Source organism: Pseudonaja textilis, chromosome 3 (assembly GCF_049901715.1).
Source record: "Pseudonaja textilis isolate UNSWEBS1 chromosome 3, rPseTex1.2, whole genome shotgun sequence".
NCBI classification, from domain to species: Eukaryota; Metazoa; Chordata; class Lepidosauria; order Squamata; family Elapidae; genus Pseudonaja; species Pseudonaja textilis.
In genome coordinates this window covers 105302668-105327565 of record NC_141992.1, presented here as the reverse complement: position 1 = coordinate 105327565, position 24898 = coordinate 105302668, and the positions used below count along the sequence as shown (strand labels likewise).

At 39.3% G+C, this 24898-nt stretch overlaps 1 protein-coding gene across 2 annotated transcripts in view; it reads left to right on the top strand.

Annotated features, from left to right (window-relative positions):
• Nucleotides 1-24898, top strand: part of LOC148126252 (tumor necrosis factor ligand superfamily member 4-like) — a 97306-nt gene that overhangs the window by 40051 nt on the left and 32357 nt on the right. The window contains exon 1 of one of the 2 annotated variants that reach the window (XM_087932054.1): nucleotides 4562-4735. The exons of the other annotated variant lie outside the window; for it this stretch is intronic. Coding sequence (XP_087788180.1) covers nucleotides 4571-4735 — 165 coding nt within the window. The 5' untranslated portion in view covers nucleotides 4562-4570. Of the gene's footprint in view, nucleotides 1-4561; nucleotides 4736-24898 lie in introns of those variants that run through there. 2 annotated transcript variants of the gene reach the window in all.

Here is a 24898-nt window from a genome sequence, read left to right as displayed (position 1 = left end):
GTTCAATAGGTTTGATATCAGGGCTTTCTCTGGACCACTTTAGACATTCACAGAGTTGTCCCTAAGCCACTCCTGTGTAGTCTTGACAGTATGCTTAGGATTGTTGTCATGTTGGAAAGTGCATCTTTGGCCCAGTCTGAGGTCCTAAGTGCTGGGGAACGTATTTTCATTGAGGATACCCCTGTACTTTGGTCTATTCATCTTTCCCTCAAGCCTGACCAGTCTCCCTGTCCCTGCTGCTGAAAAGCATCTCTACAACATGATGCCATCACCATGCTTCACTGTTGGGATGATATTGGACAGGCAATGAGCAGTGTCTGGTTTCCTCCAGACATAACATTTAGAATTGTGGCCAAACAGTTCAATTTTGGTTTCATCAGACTAGAGAATCTTGTTCCTGAAAGTCTGTGAGTCCTCTAGGTGCTTTTTTTTGCAAACTCCAAGTGGGCTTTCATGTATTTTGCACTGAGGAGAGGCTTTTCGTCTAGCCACTCTACCATAAAGCCCAGATCAGTGGAGGGCTGCAGTGATGGTTATCCTTTTGGAATTCTGTCCTATCTCCACCCAGGATCTCTGGAGCACAGTCAGAGTGACCATCTGGTTCTTGATTACCTGTCTTACTGAGGCCTTTCTCCCCAATTGCTTAGGAATCTTCAGTGCCGTAGAAATTTTATTGTAGCCTTCCCTAAATCTGTGCCTTGCAATAATCCTGTATATGAGCTCTGGAGGCAGTTTCTTTGACCTAATGACTTTTGCTCCGCTACAGTAATCATTGTCAGCTGTGAGGCCTTCTATTGAGAGGTGTGTGCCTTTCCAAATCATATTCAATCAATTTAATATACCTCAGGTAGAGTCCAATCAAGGTGTAAAAACATGTCAGCAATGATAAAGAGAAATGGGAGGCACCTGAGCTAAATTTCATGTGTTGTTGCAAAGGATCTGAATACTAATTTATACTAAATACTAAAATAATAGTTGTTCAACCATTGGGTGAATTTATGTATGTGCTAAGTATATAAACAGACCATAGATACGCATAAATCTAAGCATTCACTCAGAACTAAAATGTGTTCTTAAGTACTTACAATTAAGTTGTTAGACTCATATATATCAACACATATAATGGTTTGTCTGGTTTGGAGCACATTTAATATATTTTGTGAACCCAGCCCAAACAATTAATCAGCATGTCTAGAGTGGCATAGTGGTTAGAGTGCAGTACTGCAAGCTACTTCTGCTGCAGCCAGCTGCCAGCAATTTGGCAGATCGAAACTCATCAAGCTCAAAGTTGACTCAGCCTTCCATCCTTCTGAGGTGAGTAAAATGAGGACCCAAATTGTTGGGGGCAATATGCTGATTATATAAACTGCTTTGTCATGCCCCTGTCGGAATCTGACTCAGAGAGGGAAGCCTCTCTGAGTCAGATAGCTGATAGCTGATAGGGAGTGGGAGTGTGGCTCCATTGGCTGTGGAAGAAACTGGGTAAGGGCAAAGTCCAGCTGGGCAGAGCAGGAGAGAGGTAGAGCAAGAGAGAGGAAATTCAGAGGAAGACCCACCCCCTCTTCATCCTAGGGCACACAGGGAAGAATGGAGAATGGAGCAACGTGAGTTGCATGGCTTACGGGGGAGGAAAGCGCCCTGATTCCCTTCATTAGCTGCAGCTGGGAACACAGTGTATAAAAGAGGAAGCTGCACACAGCAAGTTGTTGGGAGCAAATATGAATTTATCTTGTATTGTCGTGGCTTATCTGTGTTCCTGGCATCTTCCCAACTGTATGAGTTTTGCCATGCTTTCAAGCTTGAAATTCCTTCTCCTGCCCTGTCAAGTTAATTACTTCAGCTTGATTTGTTTGGATTTTTAGTTACAGTTTATAAGTACCTTGTTTTGGACTGAATTTTCTACAGTTAAAGACTCTTCCTGGGAGAGTTTTTCTCCAGCCGAAGGAAACCTGGACATTGGGGGCAAAGTTGGAGATAATAAAGGGAGTCTTATTGCTTATTTGACTGTTGCCTTTGTGCCATGCCCTGGGTCATCACAGCTTAGAGACGGCTGTAAAGAATTATAAAGCGGCATATAAGTCTAAGTGCTATTGCTATTGCTATGTCATGGTTAAGAGAATTGGAAATGAGGACAGGGAAGTATAGCCCCTGGCCTGTATTCCACCTTTAATTTATTGTAAGCCCCCATGGTCATCTAAGAGGACTACTAAAATTTAGTAGCAACATCATAGTTTTTGGAGGCACAGTTTTATTTATTTTTTTAAAACAACCAAAAAACAGGTTTGTTCTTTGATAGATTTAGAGTACCTGTGTTGTATTAAATATTTTTAAAGGTAAAAACTGATACAAATACAAAATAATACAAATTTTAAAAAAAGAAAAAGATATTGAGGAGATACTAAGAGTGCAAGAAAAGGGGGGTAAAATTGAAAAGAAAGAAAAAAAAATAGAGAAATACCTCTTTTGAATAGAAAAACAACTAAATGCTATAGCTCAACCCTGTCCCTTCTGAGTGCATTTTTGCACCCTTGCAGCCACCCAAGCTCCTCTGCTCCTAAAAAAAACAATAAAAATTGTGTAGTCTGACCAGGAAAGTAATCTTGCGTGTTCCTGGCTTGGTACAATATGTGAACCCAGGTTTTAATTGTAGTAGTAGTATTAATGAATACATATTTAAGCCACAAGGGGGCATAGCTGGGCTTTCTTTTGAAGTAAGGGAAGAAATTTGGACTAATAATGATTTCCTGTTAGAAGCTCCCTCCTATATTTATAGATTTGCTATTTAAAAGAGGCTATCTGCTTTTAGATTTTAAACATAGTTTTGTTTTTGTTTTTTTTAAAAAAGGGTATTCAAAAGGGAACAACATAGTTAATAATATCTTATTTATTTATTTATTTATTGAATTTATATTGCCGCTTATTTGCCCATGGTGACTCAAGGCGGTTTACAGAATATAAAACCACATTTAAAACAACAAAACTAATAAAAATAATCAAATAAATTAATGTAGTATAATATAATAAAATCACCCCCATCCCCCGCCTGGTGACAGCAGATCACACAGGCCATTTAATAGGCTCCATCCCTCTTTGGGTTCCCCAGTCCCACTAGCAGAACCAGGTCTTCAGTGCCTTCCAAAGGTCTTAGAGTAGGGGGTCATTCTAATCTCTGGGGGAATGATGTTACAGAGAGAGGGAGCCACCATGAAGAAGGCCCTTCTTCTGGGTCCCATCAGGTGTATCTACCTCGGGGATGGGACCTGCAGCATTCCCTGCCTCCTTGCTCTGATGGCACAGGTAGATATGACTGGCAAGAGAAGATCCCTCAGATAACCTGGTCCCAACTATGAAGGGCTTTAAAGGTGACAACCAGAACCTTGAATTGCACTTGGAGGCAAATCAGCAGCCCATGCAGCTCCCACAGGAGATGTGATACATGTGCACACCGGGCGCTGCACAAAATCATGCAGGCCGCTGCATTTTGCATCAACTGGAGCTTCCAGATACTCTTCAAGGGCAGTCCCATGTAGAACATGTTTCAACAGTCAAGATGGGAAGTGAGTAGGGCATGAGTGACTGTGAGTAGGAATTGTTAGTCCAGGAAAAGGCATAACTAGCACACAAGCCACAATTGCACAAAGGCCCTCATGGCCACAACCACCACCTACTCTTCTTTATAATGGAGAAGTGGGGGGAGAGATCATGTTTTGGCTGCAACATGCACTACATGGCAGTGTGGGAAGAAATATCCATTGGATTCAGTTCCAAGCTGGGAGAAGGACACTGGAAACATGGAGGCTGATTGAAAAGATAATTTATTGATGAAGCAGAATCATATGGGTTTGGATGGTATGTTAGGGTGGTATGATGTGCTTTATGACAGGCTTGCTGTGTTTAGGGGTGAGATATCCTAATGTTTTGGTTTTATTGTGCATGGTTATAAAAATGCTTGAGTATACATTGGTATAGCTGTATGTTATGGGAAATGGATTATAGTTATGTAGACAAATCCCATAAATTATGGATTAGATGGAACCAGTTGAATGATGTTGCTTAAGGAATCCATGACTTGTATGAATCAGGTCTTTAATTTAGAAAGGATTGTTTTAAAATCCACCATTTGTACAGTATTCATCAAATAAATGTTTGTACTGCCCGAAACTTACAATATTTTTGTTTCCAGCCTATTGAAAAAAAAGTGAAACCTCTAAATCCTAATTTTACTTTATGAGGGATTTTCCCAGAGGTAGTCCAAGTGAAGGAAATTCCTAGATAATTCTGATAGTTTTGTTTTTGACCGTTTAATAAGGATCAGTTGAAATATCTTCATTCAATGAGTTGGGATAAATTGAATATCAACTATCATAATCACCCACAGAAAGAAAGAAAAGACAAAGGGAAATTTCAGATTAGTCACAAGAAGTCCCCTATCTCTTGTCTACATATTGTGTTTAAACACTCTTAATAGTATTTAATAGCTGTCTTTACAGTTTTTTGGCTTCAGTAGTGATTATTTTTCTTGGGCAGAGGTTAATTTCCTATTGGAAGTCAGAAATTTAAAAGCAGTTATATGGAGGAACAACTGGAGATGGAGGACATAAAAATGAAAACATTACCTGCAGAGAGTGAGAATGGAAAGCAAAAGAAACGAATCTCACTGTATGTTGGAACCATGATTGTACATTGGATAGTCTTACTTGTCTGCTTGATCCTTTTTGGTTTGTCCCATTTTCGGGTAAGTATACACAAAAGCCTTCCAGTACTATAACTCAGGATGCATTCATGTAGGCTTTTCCTGGCAGAAATCAAGTTGGTTTTACTTTGTTGGTCTTTTTAAGGAATGATGCTCTGCAGATAAATTAGCATATTTTTCAAATTATAGAACTATTCTTCAGTCACACTGTGTTTCTTGCTGGTAACTAAACTTGTTCTTAAAATGGCTAGAAATTGCATCTTTATCCATGTATCCATATATACAATATGAGATAAAAGGACATTGTCATGAAACAACAGGTATACAAAAAATGGGTTATTATGTGGTTTAGCTATATGAAACATCTTTAAACAGCTATTAAAATTTTGCTTGCAGCATAAACTCTTGAGACAAAACAAATATGTGATATTCCTTCAGTTATTATGAGACTATTCAGCAATGAATAATACTTTGATCTGTTTCTTGACATGCTTTTAAGAAATATTACAACCTTTTCACAACTTGGCTTTTTTCATTTGTTTTACACACACACACACACACACACACACACACACACACACACACACAGAGTTTTACTTATATATCTCAAGAACCACCTATTGCCAGTTAATTCAATTTTAATTTTTTCCTATTTACTGACAAGTATATCTTTCCAAAGAATAGAATAGAATAGAATTCTTTATTGGCCAAGTGTGATTGGACACACAAGGAATTTGTCTTTGGTGCATAAAGTCTCAGTGTACATAAAAGATATAAGTAATGAATCATGATCATAGTCATCAAAAATACATTCATCAAGAATCATAAGATACAACACTTAGTGATAGTCATAGGATACTAAAGAAGCAATCAAAATCATACTAGGAAACTAAATAAAACAATATAAATCATAAGATACAAGCAACAAGGTTATAGTCATAAGTAGAAAAGGAGATAGGTAATAAGAATGAGAAGAATAATAGTAATACAATCTTAGTAAATAGTTTGACAGTGTTGTGGGAATTAGTTGTTCAGCAGAGTGATGACATGTGGGAGAAAACTGTCCTTTTTTTCTAATTGTTCTGGTGTGCAATGCTCTATAATGTTGTTCTGAAGGTAGAAGTTGAAAGAATTTATGTCCAGGATGTGAGGGGTTTGTAGGTATTTTCACAGTCCTCTTTTTGACTCGTGTAGTATATAGGTCCTCAATGGAAGGCAGGTTGGTAGCAATTGTTTTTTCTGCAGTTTTAATTAACCATTGAACTCTGTGTCTCTTTTTTTTTTAGAAAAACTATTAGCGATTAAAAAGAAAAACACTATGTACAGTAGATCTTAACGTTGTAGACAAAATCTATATATACAAATACAAAATAAATAAACATATAAAACATATGTTTCTAATCAATTAAGAAGGTATGCTTTTTTCTTGGTAATGATTTTATTACTATTCATTTCTTATTTGGTAAACATTCTTAATTTAACTACTCCATTCGTCAAATATACATCTTTTAAATTCCTGTGATTATATGGAGAATTAAATATTTTATTTCATTTGCATAGTCCCCTTTTAACATTCCCAACAAAGAAAGTTCAGGTTTAAATTCTAATTGAACACTTGTAATTTCTTTTATCCACAGTCTAATTTTTTTCCAATATTTTTTACTTTTGGGGCAGAGCCACCAAGTGTGGAAGAAGGTGCCCCTCATTTGCTTACATTTCCAACACATCGGACTCATGTTTGGATAAATGTTAGTTAACCTTGAGGGTGACAGAAACCACCGGTAACACATTTTATATTGATTTTCTTTATAGATTGCTGATTTTGTTATTTTGTAATTTTGATTCCAGATTTTTTTCCCAATCTTCCAAATTAATATTGTGCCCTACATTCCTTGCCCATGTGATCATTGGGCCTTTAACTATTTCTTCTGCCATTTCATATTCTAACAGGTCATTATACATTTTTGAGATTAATTTTTCATCTGTTCCCTCCAATATTTTATCTAATTGATTTGGTTTTATCTCAATTCCAAACTCTTCCATGTCTTTTTTTTTAAAACAATTTTATCAGTTTTTAAAAACAAACAAACAAAACATAAAAACATCCAGCTTTCTTTCATAAATATACATACAGTGTGTCGGTTGGTTTACCAGTTTTTGTGCATTCATTTCGTAGTCTCAATTACAGTTACATTACATAATAACTCATATTATCAATCAGAAATTATATATCCTACTATCACTATTAAACAATCATTTGACTATAATTTTATTCATTCATACCTTATGAGATAACTATAATTTACTTAGTTTATTTTGTAACAAATCATATAGTCATACCAAATCTATCCTAAAAACATTTTACAGATACGATATCAAATAACAAAGAAAAGAAAAAATATCTTTTTTATATATTCATTATTATCTAAAATTCTAAATATTCTATTATGTATTTTATCATCCAACCATTGATAGAAAAGGTCCCAAATTTTATAGAATTCTTTATCGTCCTGTTCTCTAATTTCAAATGTCAATCTACTCATTTCAGCACATTCCAATATTTTCTTAATAATTTCTTCCTGCAATGGTATTTTCTCATTTTTCCAATTTTTAGCAAATACAATCCTAGCCGCTGTTAATACATTTACAATCAGATATTTCAAATCTTTACTGTATGTATCAGGTAAGATTCCCAATAAAAAGATCTCTGGTTTCAAATCTATGTGTTCCTTTGTCATTTTTTCCGACCACATGCGAATTTTAATCCAATATTTTCTAGCATCCTCACAAGTCCACCACATATGGTAATATGAGCCAGGTATCTGATGACATTTCCAGCATTTTTCAGATTTATTCTTGAACATTCTTGCTATTCTTGTCGGGGGAAAGTGCCACCTGTAAAACATCTTATACAAATTTTCTTTATAAGCTGTTGACATTGTCATTTTATAATTTTGAGACCACAATTTTTGCCATTTCTCTAAATCAATCCCGTATCCAAAATTCTTCCCCCAAGCAATCATAGTTTCTTTAACTTGTTCTTCCTCTAGTTTAATTCCCAGTAAATAACCGTATAATTTTTTAATCACCTTTTCATCAGTACCTGTCAAAATCTTATCTAGATCGGTCAGTTTATCATAAAATCCCTCTGTTTTAGAATCTTCATCATACCTTGAATGTATTTGCGCATATGAAAACTGTTGCAATATCATGACACATCAGTAGGAAGTCACGTACACAGAAAACCCAATACACATACAATACACATATAGGGCGACATTGTGGAACAGCAACGTGCAAAGCGTGAATTGGCTATAGCATAAGGTGTAGCCATATATGGCAATATTCCCTATTCCTGTGTAACTTCCTCATGTGTAACATAACCCCCCCCCGCTTGCTGCACAATAAAAGAGAGGTGCGTAGTACCATCTGGGCTTCCTCTCACCAAAAGAAACCTTTGTGTCTCTGTCATCTTTGCCGCTAAGAGGAGCCCACCCGGACAGTCTGCCCGGGTGCAGGTCGTCAGCTGACTAATTCATCCCGGTAGTGGGACCCGCAACACATCAACCGGTGACCCCGACGTGATCGTCTCAACGATACGTCCCCGACAAAGCACGATTCTTGTCTAGGAATGCGCTTCCTTCACTCCTGTACTACACACCTGGAATAGGCTCGCGCATTGTAAGTGTGAGCTCCTCACTTTCTCAAGTTCAACTCAAGCATAGGGATGAACTTCTTGCTTTAGTGAAGAAGGCAAATTATTTGCAGAAGGCTAACGGCACAAACATATATCCTCTGTCAAAAAAGTATTTGGATGATTTTTTGAGTTATGTCCAACAACACTGCCCCGCGTATCCCGCGGAAGGCACTCTTAAACGTTCCTCTTGGGAACGGATGGGGAAATGGATGCATGAACCACCCAGGGCTCCACCTCAGATTATTTGTTCTTGGCGTGCCGTTATGGCCGCCCTTAATATTCTCTTTCCCGATGATTCTATCCAGTCTTCCTCAGACCCACGTTCTGCTGAACTCTGTCCTGTTGCTGCCTCGGCACCTCTGCCCTACTCCACCCCACCCCTTGACTCTTCTCCGAACCCCTCTTCTCCGTTGCCTCCTTCCGCCGCGGCGACAGATCCTCCTGTCCGTAATGCCTTTCAATTGGCTTTGGCGGAAGGAAAGCTATCTGCGGATGATCTTTCTTGTTTCCCTATGATTCTTCAAACCCCCGCTGCCGGGGGTAATCCTGTCCCTCATTATACCCCATTGGAGTGGACTTTGTTAAAGGAATTAAAAACTGCTCCTTCTAAGTATGGCATCGACTCCCCATATACCCGCCAACTTTTAGCCAACATTTCTACGCATCATCTGGTTCTCGCTTCAGAGTGGAAAGCTATTGCTTCTATGCTTCTCTCTCCCACTTCGCTTGCCACCTGGCACAATGAATTTCGCCTCGGTATTAACGCTGCTGCTGCAGCCGGACTACCAGCAGGAGTTACTCTCGATCATCTCTTATGCCAAGGTACGGTGCAAAACCCCGCGCAAGAGATCACTATGGGAGTGGGGGGGTACCCGATTATGAGGGAAGCTACGCTAAACGCCTTCAAGCGGCTCCCTAACACCTCGCAACCTACCCACTCCTTTACTTCTATCCTTCAAGGGCCCTCTGAACCCTATACCTCCTTTATTGATCATCTCACAGATGCCATTAGCAGGCAGGTGGATAATATTGCCGCTCAGAGCGAACTTCTCATGCGTTTAGCCATCGCTAATGCTAATGTGGACTGTCAGAAAATTCTTAAGCCCCTTCAAGCCTTGCCAACTCAAAATCTTGCGGATTATATTTGCGCGTGCCAGGAAGTAGGCACGGAATCTCACTGCACTGTGGCTTTAGCTTCAGTTCTTTCTTCTACTCTTGCTTTGTCCACCTCTCGCCTGAAGGGAAATTGCTATAATTGCGGGAAGCCTGGCCATTTTCATTCACAGTGTCGTGCTCCGGGTGGCGGCGGCACCCCTCGTGGGTGCGGCCAGCCCCCCGGTTCCAAACCAAAAACTGTGTGCCCGCGCTGCCGCAATGGTTTCCATTGGGCCAGCCAGTGCCGCACCAATCTCCACCCGGCTCAGCAACAGCCAGAAAACTAGTTTCGGGGCCAACAGCTAGCCCCACTCCAAAGGCTGTACCTACTTCCTTGCCAGTCCTTCTATCCGAATCCATTGTCTATGAGGATCCTGGATCTGTCATCACCCTTCCTCTGACAGTAGCATTTCCTGTCCCTTCACAGCACCCTTTGCTGATCATTCCTAACTCCACCCTGACTATTGAAGGAGTGGTGGCAGCCCCGTTCCTCTATGATGATCAATCTTTAGCGAATCTTTCCCTGGCCTGCATAGGGGACTGCCCCTTCTCAATGGCCAAGGGTTCTATTGTTGCCACTCTTGTCATTCTTCCTCCCCCTTCTGATTTGTTAGCTTTGGATCGCCCAGTGGAAGGAAATAAGCCCATGATGACCATCCAATTAAATGGTTGTCTCTTTACAGGGTTGGTTGATACAGGCGCAGACGTTTCCGTCATCCGTACCTCTGAGTGGCCCCCTACCTGGCCAACCAAAGAATCCCCCTCTGTCCGGGGAGTCGGCGGTGTTCAAATGGCAAAGGTCAGTTCTAAGTGGCTTTCTGCCACTTCTGCTGGCGTCTCCACTACTGCCTACATTCAACCTGTCATCCTTCCTCTTCACGTTAATCTGTGGGGACGGGACCTTCTCTCTCAATTTCATGCCACGCTAACCATTCCTTAGCCAATGGCAACTCTTACCCCTCTCAAACTTCAACTCAAATCTTCAACTCCAGTCTGGATTGATCAATGGCCACTACCTGTAGAAAAACGATCAGCCTTACAGGGTTTAGTCAAGGAACAACTTACTTTAGGTCACCTCGAACCATCACAAAGTCCTTATAATACTCCTGTCTTTGTTGTAAAAAAGAAATCAGGAAAATGGAGGCTTCTTCAGGATCTGAGGGCCATTAATGCCATCCTCCAACCCATGGGGGCATTACAATGCGGCTTGCCTAATCCTAATATTATTCCTCATAATTATGACCTCATTATAATTGATCTAAAGGACTGTTTTTTCTCTGTACCTTTGAATAAAAGTGATCGCCTCTTGTTTGCATTTACGGTGCCAGAATATAACAATGCTAAACCTACCGCTAGATATCAGTGGAAGGTTTTACCTCAGGGCATGTTGAATAGCCCAACTATGTGCCAATATTATGTAGACCATGTTCTCACCCCCTTTCGAGAGAGCCACCCCTCATTTTTAGTATATCATTACATGGATGACATCTTGATAGCAGCTGAAGGGCCAAAAGGCACCGTACAAAAAACCATTCCTGAACTCACACAGCAACTCACCGCTGCAGGACTTCATGTAGCACCTGAGAAGATACAAGCCCATTATCCCTTCCAATATTTAGGCCATAAACTCTTACGATCTACTGCTTCACCAGATCTTCCTCTTATTAATCTTCCCCCTAGCCCCACACTGGTGCAACTCCAACAGTGTTTAGGTACTATCAATTGGGCCAGACCTTTCCTGTCCATCTCTACTAATGATCTTTCCCCATTATTTTCAGCTCTTACTGGCTGTCAACAGCCAGCCCAGAAAATTCCACTAACCAAAGAACAGAAAGATTGCCTAACCAAAATTAACCAGGCCTTAAGAGAACAGTGGGTTGACCGCATACACCCAGATGTACCCGTTTCTCTAGCCATCCTTCCAACATGTGCTCTTTTTACAGCCATATTATTACAAGTCGTCTCCTCCCGCAAGCGTATTACGATCATTGAATGGTTGCACTTACCGCACACCCCTCGTGCAACAATTACCACAAAACCCATGCAAATGGCCCTATTAATTCAAAAAGGCCGAACACGTCTCAAAGCCCTCATGGGTATAGAACCCAGCACTGTATATGTTCCTCTCAAACTACATACTTGGGAACAGCTCTTTCAAAATTCAGAGGATCTCCAATACGCATTAGCTGATTGGGTTGGATCAGTATCGTGTCATTTGCCAGCTGATCCTCGCATTCAAATTATAAAGACTGTACCCATCACTTTTCCTTCACCCCTCTCCACACAACCTCTCTTTGAAGCTTTGACCATCTTTACTGATGGTTCCAAGACCATTGGTGCCTGTACTTGGCTGGAAGATGGCCAATGGCATTCCTGTCGTACAACTCTTCAGACCTCAGCCCAAAAAGCAGAATTAGTGGCCGTCATCTTAGCCTTGGAAAAATTTTCTCACATCCCAATCAATCTTATCTCTGACAGCTTGTATGTCACTCAAGTAGTATTTCACATATATGGCTCTTATCTTTCCCCCTCCGTGGAGACTTCCCTTTTAAAACTGTTCTCTTGCTTACAGCAGCTCATTACTGCTCGTCAACATCCTTTTTTTATTGCTCACATTCGGAGCCACCAGCACCTTCCGGGATACCTCTCCGAGGGAAATGTCAGAGCCGATACTGCTTGCCAACAGGTTTTTGCTGCTCAAACACAACCTGCCCCCTTAACGGCAGGAGAAAGCCATGCTTATTTTCACCAAAATAAAAAGGCTCTGGTCAAACAATTTGGCATTACCATGGCTGAAGCAATTGCTATCATCCAACAATGCCCCACATGCAGTCTCCAAGTGAAAGCTATCCCTCAAGGGGTTAACCCCAGGGGACTTCAGGCGTGTGATACGTGGCAAATGGATGTTACTCAATATCCTCCTTTTGCCCCATGGAAATATCTTTATGTTACCATTGATACTTATTCAGGATTCATATTGGCCACGCCCCAAAGGGGCGAAAATGCAAAACAGGTAATCAACCACTGTATTTGAACCTTTTCAGTGTTGGGATGTCCAAAAATACTAAAAACGGATAATGGACCTGCCTACACAAGCTCCGCCTTTTCGGAGTTTTGCCATCATTGGTCCATTAACCACAAATTTGGAATCCCTTTCAATAGCCAAGGTCAAGCTATTGTAGAAAGGGCAAACCAAATGCTTAAACAAGCCCTTGATCGGTACACGGGGTCAAAAGGGATTAGCCCCCCCAACCTCCCGACACTGCAAAATCTGTTAAACGTCTGTTTGTATACTCTTAATTTCCTTAACCTCACTGGAAACCCTCCCTCGTCTGCTATGTCTCGTCATTTCACTAAACCCTCTCTCCCCACTGCAAGACCACTTGTCTATTACAGGCAACTCCCAGATCCAGCTTGGAAGGGTCCTGCTGAACTTATCACGTGGGGGCGAGGCTATGCTGCAATTCAGTTACCTGAAAAAGTTCTCTGGATTCCTGGTCGCTGTGTGCGTCCTTGCCACACCTCCCCACCTGATCAGCCACAACCCAACGCAGACCCTCTGGATCTCCACTGGCTGAAGCTCCATGATGAATAACTGCCTCTTCTTCCTCACTGCATTATTTTTTTCCTTTTTCCTACAAACGTTGCCTGCAAACCCCCTCAATCTACACCAGCCAGTGAAACAAACTTGGACAATATATGATGCTTACGATCGTGTCTTATTTTCCATCAGCAAAACCACTCACCCATACACCTGGTGGCCTACCCTCAAAGCTGACATCGGACAGATATTGGTAGGCCTCACAACCTACACCAGCATGACCGAGATACCCACACCTTCTCCGGGATTCGTCCATCGCTATCAATTTTATATTTTCCCCAGACATAAGCAGACTCGCGAGAATATTCGCGTTTGCGGAGGCCCCGCAGACGCCTTCTGTGCCGCTTGGTCATGTCTCTCCACCGGTTCTATCTCCTGGTCGCCACCGATCAAAGACGATTATATCTTTGCCTTCCAAAATGGTTCTTGGCATCAGGCCATTTGCCCCTCAGGGGGCACATGGACTCCATGTAATCCCATGTATATTTTGTTTTTAGCGGGAGGGAAAAGGCTGACTACACAGTGGGAGGCGGGTCTTACCTGGGGAATCTGGATCTATGCTGATGGGTACGACTATGGCAATACCTTTACCATAAAACTCGTCATTGAGCGGCCCGCTATCCAAGTAGGTCCCAATAGAAACATATCCCTGGTAGAATATCGTCCAGGCCATACAGTTCCTCAACCTTTGCTATGGTTAATAAACTCTAGTTACCTCCTCCTCAATGCTAGCAACCCTGCAATTACCAATGATTGTTGGCTGTGTCTTAACGCAGGCCCCCCTTACTATGAGGCCGTCAGTAGCACCACCAATTTCACTGCCCAAAACTCACCTTCATCTTGTCGTTGGTCACAAGGTACTCAAACCATTGGTAACATTATAGGGACAGGATACTGCCTGGGAAATGTACCTAACACCACAAGTCATCATTGTAACCAGACTTACTTATGGCTCAATGGTACTTCAAGGGCACTTTGGAATACCGGTGGGAATTTCACTACTGTTTTTCAGAACTTGTATTTTGTTCCGGACAACAATTCATGGTGGGCCTGTGACACTGGCCTCACCGCTTGTGCTCACGGCCCCACCATCACTCAAAGGAATGGTTACTGTGTTCTCGTTTCGATAGTCCCAAAAATAACTTACCACTCCGGCCAAACTTTTCTGCAGGATAACACCAATTTTGCTCGTCCTAAGAGAGAGGTAGTCACCACCCTTACCCTTGCTGTATTACTAGGACTAGGAGCTACAGGTGCTGCTACGGGAATTGCCGGTCTAGCAGTCAGTAATAATCAATACCAAACTTTGCGTGCTGATATAGACAAAGATCTCGAACTTCTCGAACAGTCTATTTCTCACCTTAAAACATCTCTTACATCCTTATCAGAAGTTGTTTTGCAGAATAGAAGGGGCCTTGATCTGTTGTTTTTAAAAGAAGGAGGGCTATGTGTAGCATTAAAAGAAGAATGTTGTTTCTATGCCGATCATACCGGCCTAGTACAAGATTCATTAGATAAACTAAAAGAGCAGCTGGAAATACGCAAAAGGGAAAGGGAAGCAGGTAACACTTGGTACCATAATATGTTTAATTTCTCCCCATGGCTCACAACACTTCTTTCTTCAATTGCCGGACCATTAATATTGCTCCTATTGCTGTGCGCCATGGGCCCTTGTATATTCGGGAAAATAATGCAATTCCTCAAAAAACAACTGGCCATTATTGATACTGAGATTACCAACATAAACATGCTTGTAAGAATAAGGTCCGAGATCAACACTCCAGCAGAAAAAAGGTCTCTACTGGCATTCACTTCGGACTCGGAGGAGAATGAAGATGAATACCCAGAAAAAGGAGACGGCCCTCGCATTCTAATATGCCGGCAGGACTTGGACTCGGAGGAGGACTAGATCTTGCAGCATAAAGGATAGAGAGGTCTCAAAATAATAAAAACAGAGGAATATCAATATCAATATTGCAATATCATGACACATCAGTAGGAAGTCACGTACACAGAAAACCCAATACACATACAATACACATATAGGGCGACATTGTGGAACAGCAACGTGCAAAGCGTGAATTGGCTATAGCATAAGGTGTAGCCATATATGGCAATATTCCCTATTCCTGTGTAACTTCCTCATGTGTAACATAACCCCCCCCCCGCTTGCTGCACAATAAAAGAGAGGTGCGTAGTACCATCTGGGCTTCCTCTCACCAAAAGAAACCTTTGTGTCTCTGTCATCTTTGCCGCTAAGAGGAGCCCACCCGGACAGTCTGCCCGGGTGCAGGTCGTCAGCTGACTAATTCATCCCGGTAGTGGGACCCGCAACGCATCAGAAAACCAATTCATCTTTATACCTTGTTCCTCCAAGTTTTGCATCGATTTAAGTTCACCCTTTTCATACAATATTTTCCCATATCTAACTGTTTGTTCCTTCTTATAAATTATAGGATAGGAAAATGCTTCAATGGTCGATAACCAAACTGGAATTTTCAAATAACATTGTCTTTTGATCTTCTCCCAATTTAACCACAAAGACTCCTGTATATAATGTCTTCTGAAATAACCCTGTGTTTTAGTTCCCTTATACCATAAAAATGCATGCCAACCCAACAGCAAATCATGACCTTCTATTGTCAACAATCTGGTCTTTCTTAATGTTATCCGTTCCTTGACCCACATCAAATTTGCAGCTTGATAGTACAACTCCCAATTAGTCAAACCAAAACCTCCTCTAATTCTAGCATCTTGTAAGAGTTTTAGCTTTATTCTCGCTTTCTTGCCTTGCCATATATACTTCAACACAATTTTATTTAAGTCTTCAAAATAGTCTTTTCCGAGCCTAATTGGTATTGTATGAAACAAATATAAGATTCTGGGTAAGATATTCATCTTGATTGTGGAGATTCTCCCTATTAATGACAATTGTAGATTTTCCCATTTCTTCAAATCTAAGGGTATCTGTTGTTTAAGTTTAATATAATTATTCTCTTTTAATGTACTACATCTTAATGTCAAATATATCCCCAAATATTTGACCTTGTTCCTGACTTGAATTTTCAATAGGTCTGCCAGCTTTTCTCTTTGTCTTAGTAACATATTCTTTGTCAGGATCTTTGTTTTATCTTTATTTATTTTCAGACCAGCCACCTCACCATATGCCTCTATCTTTTCCAATAGTTTTGGAGCTATGGGCCAAATTATAGGCCAAATCATCCGCAAAAGCTTGCAGTTTAAATTCTTCCTTTTTAATTTTCATTCCTTTTATGCTTTTATAGCTTCATTCATGACTTCTAGCAATGGGATGCTCAATGATTCTTGTAGTGTTTTATAAAATTCTGTCAGAAGCCCATCTGGACCTGGTGCTTTCCTATCGTTTTGCTTCTTAAGTGCTTCAGTTAATTCTATCATTGTTATATTACTTTCTAACATTTTTTCAGTCTCTTTAGATATCTTAGGTAGATTAGCATTCTGTAGGTACTGTTTGACTTTTTCCTCATCAATATTCTCTTGCTTATATAGTTTCCCATAGAAGTCTCGAATAATTTCCTTTTTCTCTTTATTACCATAGCAGACTTGGCCTTGATCATCTATTAATTGCAATATTTTCCTTGATTCTTTCTCCTTTCTCAATTTATATGCTAGCCATCTACCTGGTTTATTTGCATCTTCAAAATAGTTCTGTTTAGCACTTCTAATTTTCTGTGCCAATTCTTCTTTCTCTATTTGACCCATTTTATGTTTAATTATGTCCAATTTTAGTTTAATATCTTTTTTCTGTGGCATTTTCTGTAGTTCTTTTTCAAGTCTTTTATACTCATCTTCCCAAACTTTAGTGGCTTGCCTTTTCTTAATATTCTTTTTTCTTATATAGTCTATTATCAAGCCTCTAGCGTATGCCTTCATTGTATCCCAAACATTCTGAATTGAAGTGTCTTCTTTTTTATTTTCTCTAAAGAAAAAAGCCAATTCTTTCTCGAGCCATTGTGTAAAATCTTTTTCCTTTAAGATAGTATTATTTAGCATCCATCTCAATCTTTTTTTTTGTCCTTTCCATTTAATTGTCATTGGATTATGGTCTGCCCAAGTACTTGTTTCAATATTTATTTCTTGAATGTTACATATTAGTTCTGTTGAGATCCAAATCATATCTAATCTGGACCATGATAAGTGTCTGTTTGAGTAAAAAGTGTATTGTTTAGTTTTAGCATTTCTTTCTCTCCATATATCTTTTAAATTTAATTCATCTATCATTTTAAAAAAGGATTTAGGGAGAGTCTTTCTGTTTTGCTTTGTTGTTATTGCTGTATAGTCCAGTTTATTGTCCACAATTCCATTAAAATCTCCCATCATAACTGTATTGGTATAGTCCAATCCAATTATTTTCATGTGTAATTTTTTATAGAATTCTTCTTGTTTATCATTCGGAGCATAAATTGCAATCAAGAGTGTTTTTATATTATTGTCCATTATTTCCACCATTAATACTCTTCCATCTTCATCAGTATAAATCAGTTTTGCTGGGATAGCCTCTTTAATGTATAAAACCACTCCTCTTTTCTTACATTGAGTCAAAGAAGTAAATATTTTCCCTAATTTTGGCTGTACTAACAATTGTTCATATTGTTTTTTAATATGCACTTCTTGTAAACAAATTATATCAAATTTTAATTTCTCTAATTTATGAAAGATTTTTCTTCTTTTAACAGCTGAGTTAAGTCCATTTATATTCATTGTAATCAATTTTTTCTCTTCCATGATTATATTTTGTAATTAGGTTTGACAGCTCTCGTAGATCTTGGTTCACGTTGTTCCTTGATTTCCACCTGTCCACCTACTGCGGCTTCTTCTTTTTCAGTCCCCATTTGGTCCTCTTGGAATTCAATTAGTGAGACCTCTTTTTCTGCCTCTTCCTCTCTCCTTCCAAAAAATTCTGTGTAGAAAAGTTCTGCTTTCTCAATTGAATCAGTTCTGTGTCTCTGTTCTTGACATGTAAACTTTAGTCCTTCTGGAATCAACCATCTGTAATTCACCTCTTTTTTCAATAGCATTTTAGTCAAAAATCGATATTCTCTTCTCATCTCTCTCATTCTTCTAGGTATTTGTTTTAAAACCACAACCTCCTTGTCTTTATATTTCAACGTCTTCTCTCTCACTTGTAATATTTGTGTTTTAATGGATTTTTTTGTAAATCTGATGTGAACTTCTCTTGGTAAGTTGTTTCTCATCGCATATCTTGTAAAGACTCGATATACCTCATCTACTCCATCCATCATCTTTTCCTCTGTTATTTCCAAAGCTTCAGCCAGAATTTCTATCATTATCGCAGCTAAATGTGTCCTTTTTCTTCCTCTATATTTTGAAATCTGAGATAGAATTCTGACCTATCCATCTCCCACTTCAACATCCCACTTTTATCTTGTTCAACCACTGTTAATCTGCTATCAATATTTCCAATCTTCTCCTCACTTTGTTTATCTTCTTCTTCAATTTTTTGGAATCTCTCATCACACTTCAACATCATTTGTTGGATATTTTCAATTTTTTCATCGGTCTTCCCTGTTCTTTGTTCAATGTTCTCTATTCTTTGTTCAATATTCTCTATTCTCTTTTCAATGCTATCTGATTTTATCTTGAGATCTTGGATTCCTTTCATAATCATCTGTAGGGTCACTTTTTCTTGTTGTTTATCTTGCTTTAACATTGTCTGAATTAAACGTTGTCCTCCAGATGGTGGGGAGGCAGAAGTAGAGGTAGAGATGCCAGAAGGTATGAGTTTCCTACTCATTTTGAACGATTCAAGACCTTCAAATTCTTTTAGACTTTAATCCAATTAGTAAAACAGCCAATTATAATCCAAAGTGGGAAATAAAAATAGTAGAGAGTAAAAAGCCCAATAATAGTAAAGGAAGAAATAAAAGAAAAAATTATTCAGGTTCTTCTGGACCTTAATCCAATTATGAAATAGTCAATTATAATCCACAATAAAGGATAAAAATAAGAAGGAAAAAGCCCAAAAATAATAAGAAAAAAAAATAAGGAAAAAGTTTCTTCAGGTTCTTCACACCTTAATCCAATTGAAAGATGTCAATAATAAAAAGAAACCAAAATAAACCAAAAACATGGATGGAAGAAGCAAAAATCCCAATGAAAAAAAAAGAAAAGGGAGAAATTCTGAGGCTTTCCCTTTAAAATAAAAAGCGAAAATAAAAATATTGCAAAAATAAAAGTTTACAGTAGAGCTGGTAAGGAGGGGTAGCACAACAAAAAGAAAATAGAAGAAAACACACTGCACTTTATTCAATTATCCAAGGCTCTTATTATGACTCTCTTCTCCACAAACTTCAAAGCCAAGCTTCAAGTGTTAGATTGTTGATAGAAGTCCAGAAGAACACATGTAATAATATTCTCCCATGCTCTTCCCTCTACCTTATCAAGTTGCAATGTTCTTGAGAAGGAGTCTTTCACAGTTCTCTCCACTTCAAATAAAATATTTTCAAGCCTCTAGTTGGCAGTGTTACAAAGTTTCTTTGTTCTCACTTTCCCCCTCCTTTCCCAGAAAAACGTAATTGAAGTTAAAAAAAAAAAAGAGAGAAAGTAGATAGATAGATAGATAGATAGATAGATAAAGAAAAGTAACTAAAGGGAGCCTCTAATCTAAAAAATTGAAAAATCAAAAAGGAGAAAAAGAGAAAAAAAGAATATATATAAAGGAAAATTCAGTCCAATTAACTGCTAAGTCACAATAAAGTCCAGTAAAAAAAGTAAAGAAATAAAAAGCCAAGCCTCACTTTGACGTCTCCCTTTAAAAATCGCCGCTTATTCAATTTTGTCAAAAATCTTACAGATTTCTTCTTATACTTAGGGTGTCCTTTCAAGTCTCAAAATATTAGTAAAGAAAGATTCTCACCCAGCCAACACACTTTCTCTTTCAATCTCTTCCTTTCCGGAGCTGTCCCAACTTCAGCAGCTTTGGGGCTGCCTCTCCGCTGCCGGCAAAAGGGACTTCTCCTGAATCAACCAGGGACTTTGCGGTGTCCCTGGGATCCACAGGATATGCCCTTCACTATCACCATCTCTACAGGATGGTTTAGGTCAGTTTGGACCGGCCAGGGGCGAAGATATCAGCTGCAATCTTGGAGCTCAATTGCAGACCGTACTGTCGCGACACCAGCTCCTCCCCTCTCTCTTCCATGTCTTTTTTACATCTTGCCTTGAGTTGTAAATATGGCCACCACTCTATTTTCATCACTTGCTCTCTAATTTCTTGATTCATCATTAATCTTCCTTGGGAATTTAGGACATCATAATATGTACTTTTTTCTTCCAGTTTCTACTGCGTTGGGGTGGATCAATGCCTCCATGATGGAAACCCATCCTGGGATCTTCATAAAATGTTTGTGTTTAATTTCTTTCCACACCTTTAATAGTGGACATCTAATTATATGCCTATTAAAGTGTGTGCAGCTTTTATTTCCTGGGTTCCACATGAAGGCATGCCACCCTGCTTCCAAATCATGCCCTTCTAGAATTAAGACTCGTTTATTTCTCAAATTGGCCCAATCCTTAATCTATGTTAAAGTTGCCGCTTTATACTACAATACCCAGGCAGGGAGCCCAAATCCACCTCTGCATCTATTATCTTGTACGTAGCTTGTTAGGAATGTAAGTCAATTGAAAGTTGGGTTGGAAAATATATAAACCAGGATAGACATTTTAATACTGTCTCTTTAAGGGAATGCTAAAATGGTAATTGGGTGTGGTTCTTCAAACAGCCATAAGATGGAGCCAGAAACCTGGGCTGAGAGTGTTGCCATTCCTGCATTTTTCCTTATTGACTGTTACTGATTGTCTTTATTCTTGTCTTTGATGTGAGTCTATTTACTGAACTGTTTTTGATACTGGACTTCGTTATTGGATTATCCCTGGACTGAAAACTGACTGCTTTAACCGTGAATGACTTGGACTGTTTGTTGAACTTTGCTTAACCATTTACTGGAAGTAAAGACCTACATTTTACTATACAGTGTATCTGTATGCTGGTTGTGTGTTATTCTTCACCACTCTCATGTCGTGTCAGTTCTTGACCATGATTTGTAAGGAACTGAGTAAAAGGTGAATTGCTTTTCTTTTTTAAAAAAAAAACAAATTTTATTAATTTTTAAGAAACAATACATAAACAAACTAAACGTAGAATGTAATAACATAAGGCATCTTTTCTGAAAAAACAAATAATACATCTTATTTAAAGACAGAATAATTCCAAATTTTCACATTTCCATACAAACACAATTTAATATATATATTTATCTTATCTATTCAACTTCAACTTTATTTCTCCCTTTCCTTCAATTATATTTCTTTTGCCTTAGATTATATATATTCTTTATATCCATCTGTCTTATTTACAATTTCATTATTCTTTTCAAATGTTCTTCTTACATTCTTCTAAAATTTGATTAATTCAGACATAGACAAACAAAACACAAAACATAAATACATAAAACTTCTTTTTGGAAAGTGGCTTACCCCAGGTTACCTCTTTTTGTACAGACATAAATCAAATTCATGCTCAGTTAATATACTATTTCATATCTTATTTAACATTCTGTATTTTCTATATATTTTCTCTCCTCTATTCACTCTCTTAATTCTATTATATTTATTTTGTCTCAATTTAAATAATTATATTTGTATCCTTTGTCCGTTCTCTTTCAATCATCTATTTATCTTTTATTTCTAATACAATATTTCTCCTATAATCACTGGTTGAAGCATGACAACTTTCTATCTTTCCCCTAAATTTAGCACTTGGAATAATACATACTTTCCACACTGATTTGCTTAGTACATTCTAAGTTCTACATTTTAGAATAATAAGACAAAAATAAAAAAGGAATTGAGTTTATAATATAATAAAAACAATATTCCATAAAATATTAAACACTATTATTAACTCTTAAACATTTTATACATTCCCTTTAATGCATTATTAACTCATATAATAGTTTAATTTTCTAACTCAATTTCAAACACTAATATCTACAATACAATCTTATGTACTTTTGCAAAATCATATTTTTTAAAAATAACTTTTAACCTTTGTCTCTGAAAAAAATCTGTTTTTTAGCATTTTGTTTTAAACCTTTATGACTTCTCTTTCCTTTTCCCCTTCCTTTCTTATCAATTCTAATCTTTTTGCCCCCCATCTCTCAAATTCCACTCTCTTAATCTTCTCTCTCTGTTGTGTTTCTCTTTTCTGTTGCTTTGTGACATTGTATCGATTTTTCATCTTATTTTTCCCTTTCTTGGTTGCTTTTTTAAGTTCTGAATTCTCCATTTTCACTCCCCCCTTTTTCTTTTCCTCAACTATGATTTTTTTGTCCATTAAAGATGGCTTTTTCTTCTTCATTCCAATCCTTTTGTTGTTGTATTTCTTGGTAGGTAAAAATCGCCATTTCCAAAAAGTGAAAAATAGATCCAGAAGAGCCCTTGTCTTCTTGCTCCTCTTCTTGTAACTTTTGATATTCCATTTGTAGTTCTTCCACAGATAGTGCCATTTTCTATTATTATTATTTTTTTAAAGCAACCCAAATGTTTTTACTCTTTCAAAAAATATTTGCCCAAAGATCCCAAAGTCACAAAGCAGTCCAAATCAGAACAAACTGTTTCATTAACACTTTCTTCTTCTTCTTTTATTTAATTTCTCTTCCTGGGGTAAAGTTCAGTTACAATTTCAAAATGATTTTTTGGAAGCCTTATTGCCACTTATTTCTAAGTCTTATAAACTCCAAGCAGTCAATGAAATCTTAGAATAAGTTTTTTACCTCTTCCTTCCCACTTATAGCAATAAAATTTAATTTTAAATTCCTATGTTCCAAAATCTTTTATCCCCTTGGCTTTAATTTTTAGGTTTATTTACCTTCTATGCCCAAGCAGGTTTTTCAGATTTCCATCAGCTAATTCCGTAGGGAAGGAGAGTGAGAAAAAAATAACTTTCCCTTTCAAAACTTTCTTCTGCCGCTTGCAATCTTTCTGGGAAACAATGTAACAGTCAAAAAAATCAAATTTCCAGGTTTTTGAAGGTTCCTCGTTGTCCCGGTTCAGCCAAAGAAACACTTTCACTTTCTTCCTCCTGCACAATCTTGCCCAGCTGCCGGCTTCTTTGTGGCGGCCATTGCTGACCACCGCTCCACCGCCTTGGGAAAAGGGGGTTTAGCCGGCTGGGGAGGGGTCTGCGACACCCCCAAATCCCTGTCCAGATCCCCCCTATCTTCAGCTGCCTCTACGGGGCAGCTATATCCTCCAAATCTGTCTGGATCGGAGGCAACAAGGCAGCGAGCACAGCAGGAACCACACGGAATCACGAATCCCTGCCGCCGCCGAAGCCTGGCAAACCAGAAATGTGAATTGCTTTTCTTTGAAGTCTGTATCTGTCTTGTTTCATTGCAGAGCCAAACCAGACAGTTATACAGGTGCAGATGACAGATTCAATAACTCCTCTGTAGAACTGTATCAGCAACTCCTTGGGCAGTCTGAGCTTTCTGAGTTGGTGTAGAAAGAACATTCTTTGTTGTGTTTTTTTGATGACATTTTGATGTTAGATGTCCATTTTAAGTCTTGAGATATGATAGAACCTAGAAACTTGAAGGTCTCTACCAGGGATGAAATTCAATTTTTTCCTACCAGCTTTGTGGGCATGGCTTTGTGGGTATGGCTTGGTGATTATGTGACTGAGTGGGTGAGCATGGCCAAGTTGACGTCATTTGTCCTCTCATCTCTCATCTCATCTCTCTCTTTCTCATCTCCCTCCTCTCTCTCTCTCTCTCTCTCCTCTCTCTCTGTCTCCCTCCCTCTCTCATCTCTCCCTCTTTCTCCCTTTCTCTGACACTTTGTTTTTGGGGAGGAAGCAAAGGTTTTGCACTAAGTGGGAACCACTGCTCGACTGGAGAGAGGAGAGAACGAGAAGGCAGGAGGGTCTCTGGCAGCAGGAGGAGAAGCGGTGCCTCCCCCATCTCTCCCCCTGCCCCCTCATCACCTGTACAGCACCAGCACTTGATGGTCACAGGGCTGGAAGAAAGTAATGATGGGCAGGGGTCCCTCTGGTGCCTTCTCCATCACCCGAGCTCCTGGCAGTTGAGTCAGCCAGGCCAAACGGTAGCAAATGATCCCAATGGGCTGGCTCTCCCTGGTTGCCATGGAAACAGCTAGCCAGGCTCCCCATGCAGGCTGCAAAGTGCTTGCCGCCCCTCTGGCACCCGCCAAGCCTTCCTTCTGAGTGTGTGAGTGCTTCTGGCAAGGAGGAAGAGAAGCATGGTGGGGAGGAGGCTTGGCAGGTGCCAGAGGGGTGGCGAGCATTTTACAGCTCCTGAGAGGGGGCGTGGGAGATCATGCCCTCCCCTCGAAGGCCAGGGAACACCTGGGAAGAACTCCAATGCCACAATCTCCTGCGTGCTACTCTCCCTCCCCACACGCATCAGTCCACCCACCACTGGTATCACCTCTGTTGCCGACATGGATGTGACCAGGCATGTGTGGGCGGGGCCAACCAGGGGTGATTGTTCAGTTTGGTGAACTGAACCTGATCGTCCCTACCACCTCGTGCAAGGTGGAGTGAGGTGGTTGAATTCCACTCCTGGTCTCTACTGTTGATACTGTGTTGTCTAGTATTGTAAGATGTGGTAGTATAGGAGGTTTCTCCTAAAATCTACCATCATTTCTACAGTTTTGAGTGTTTAGTTCAAGA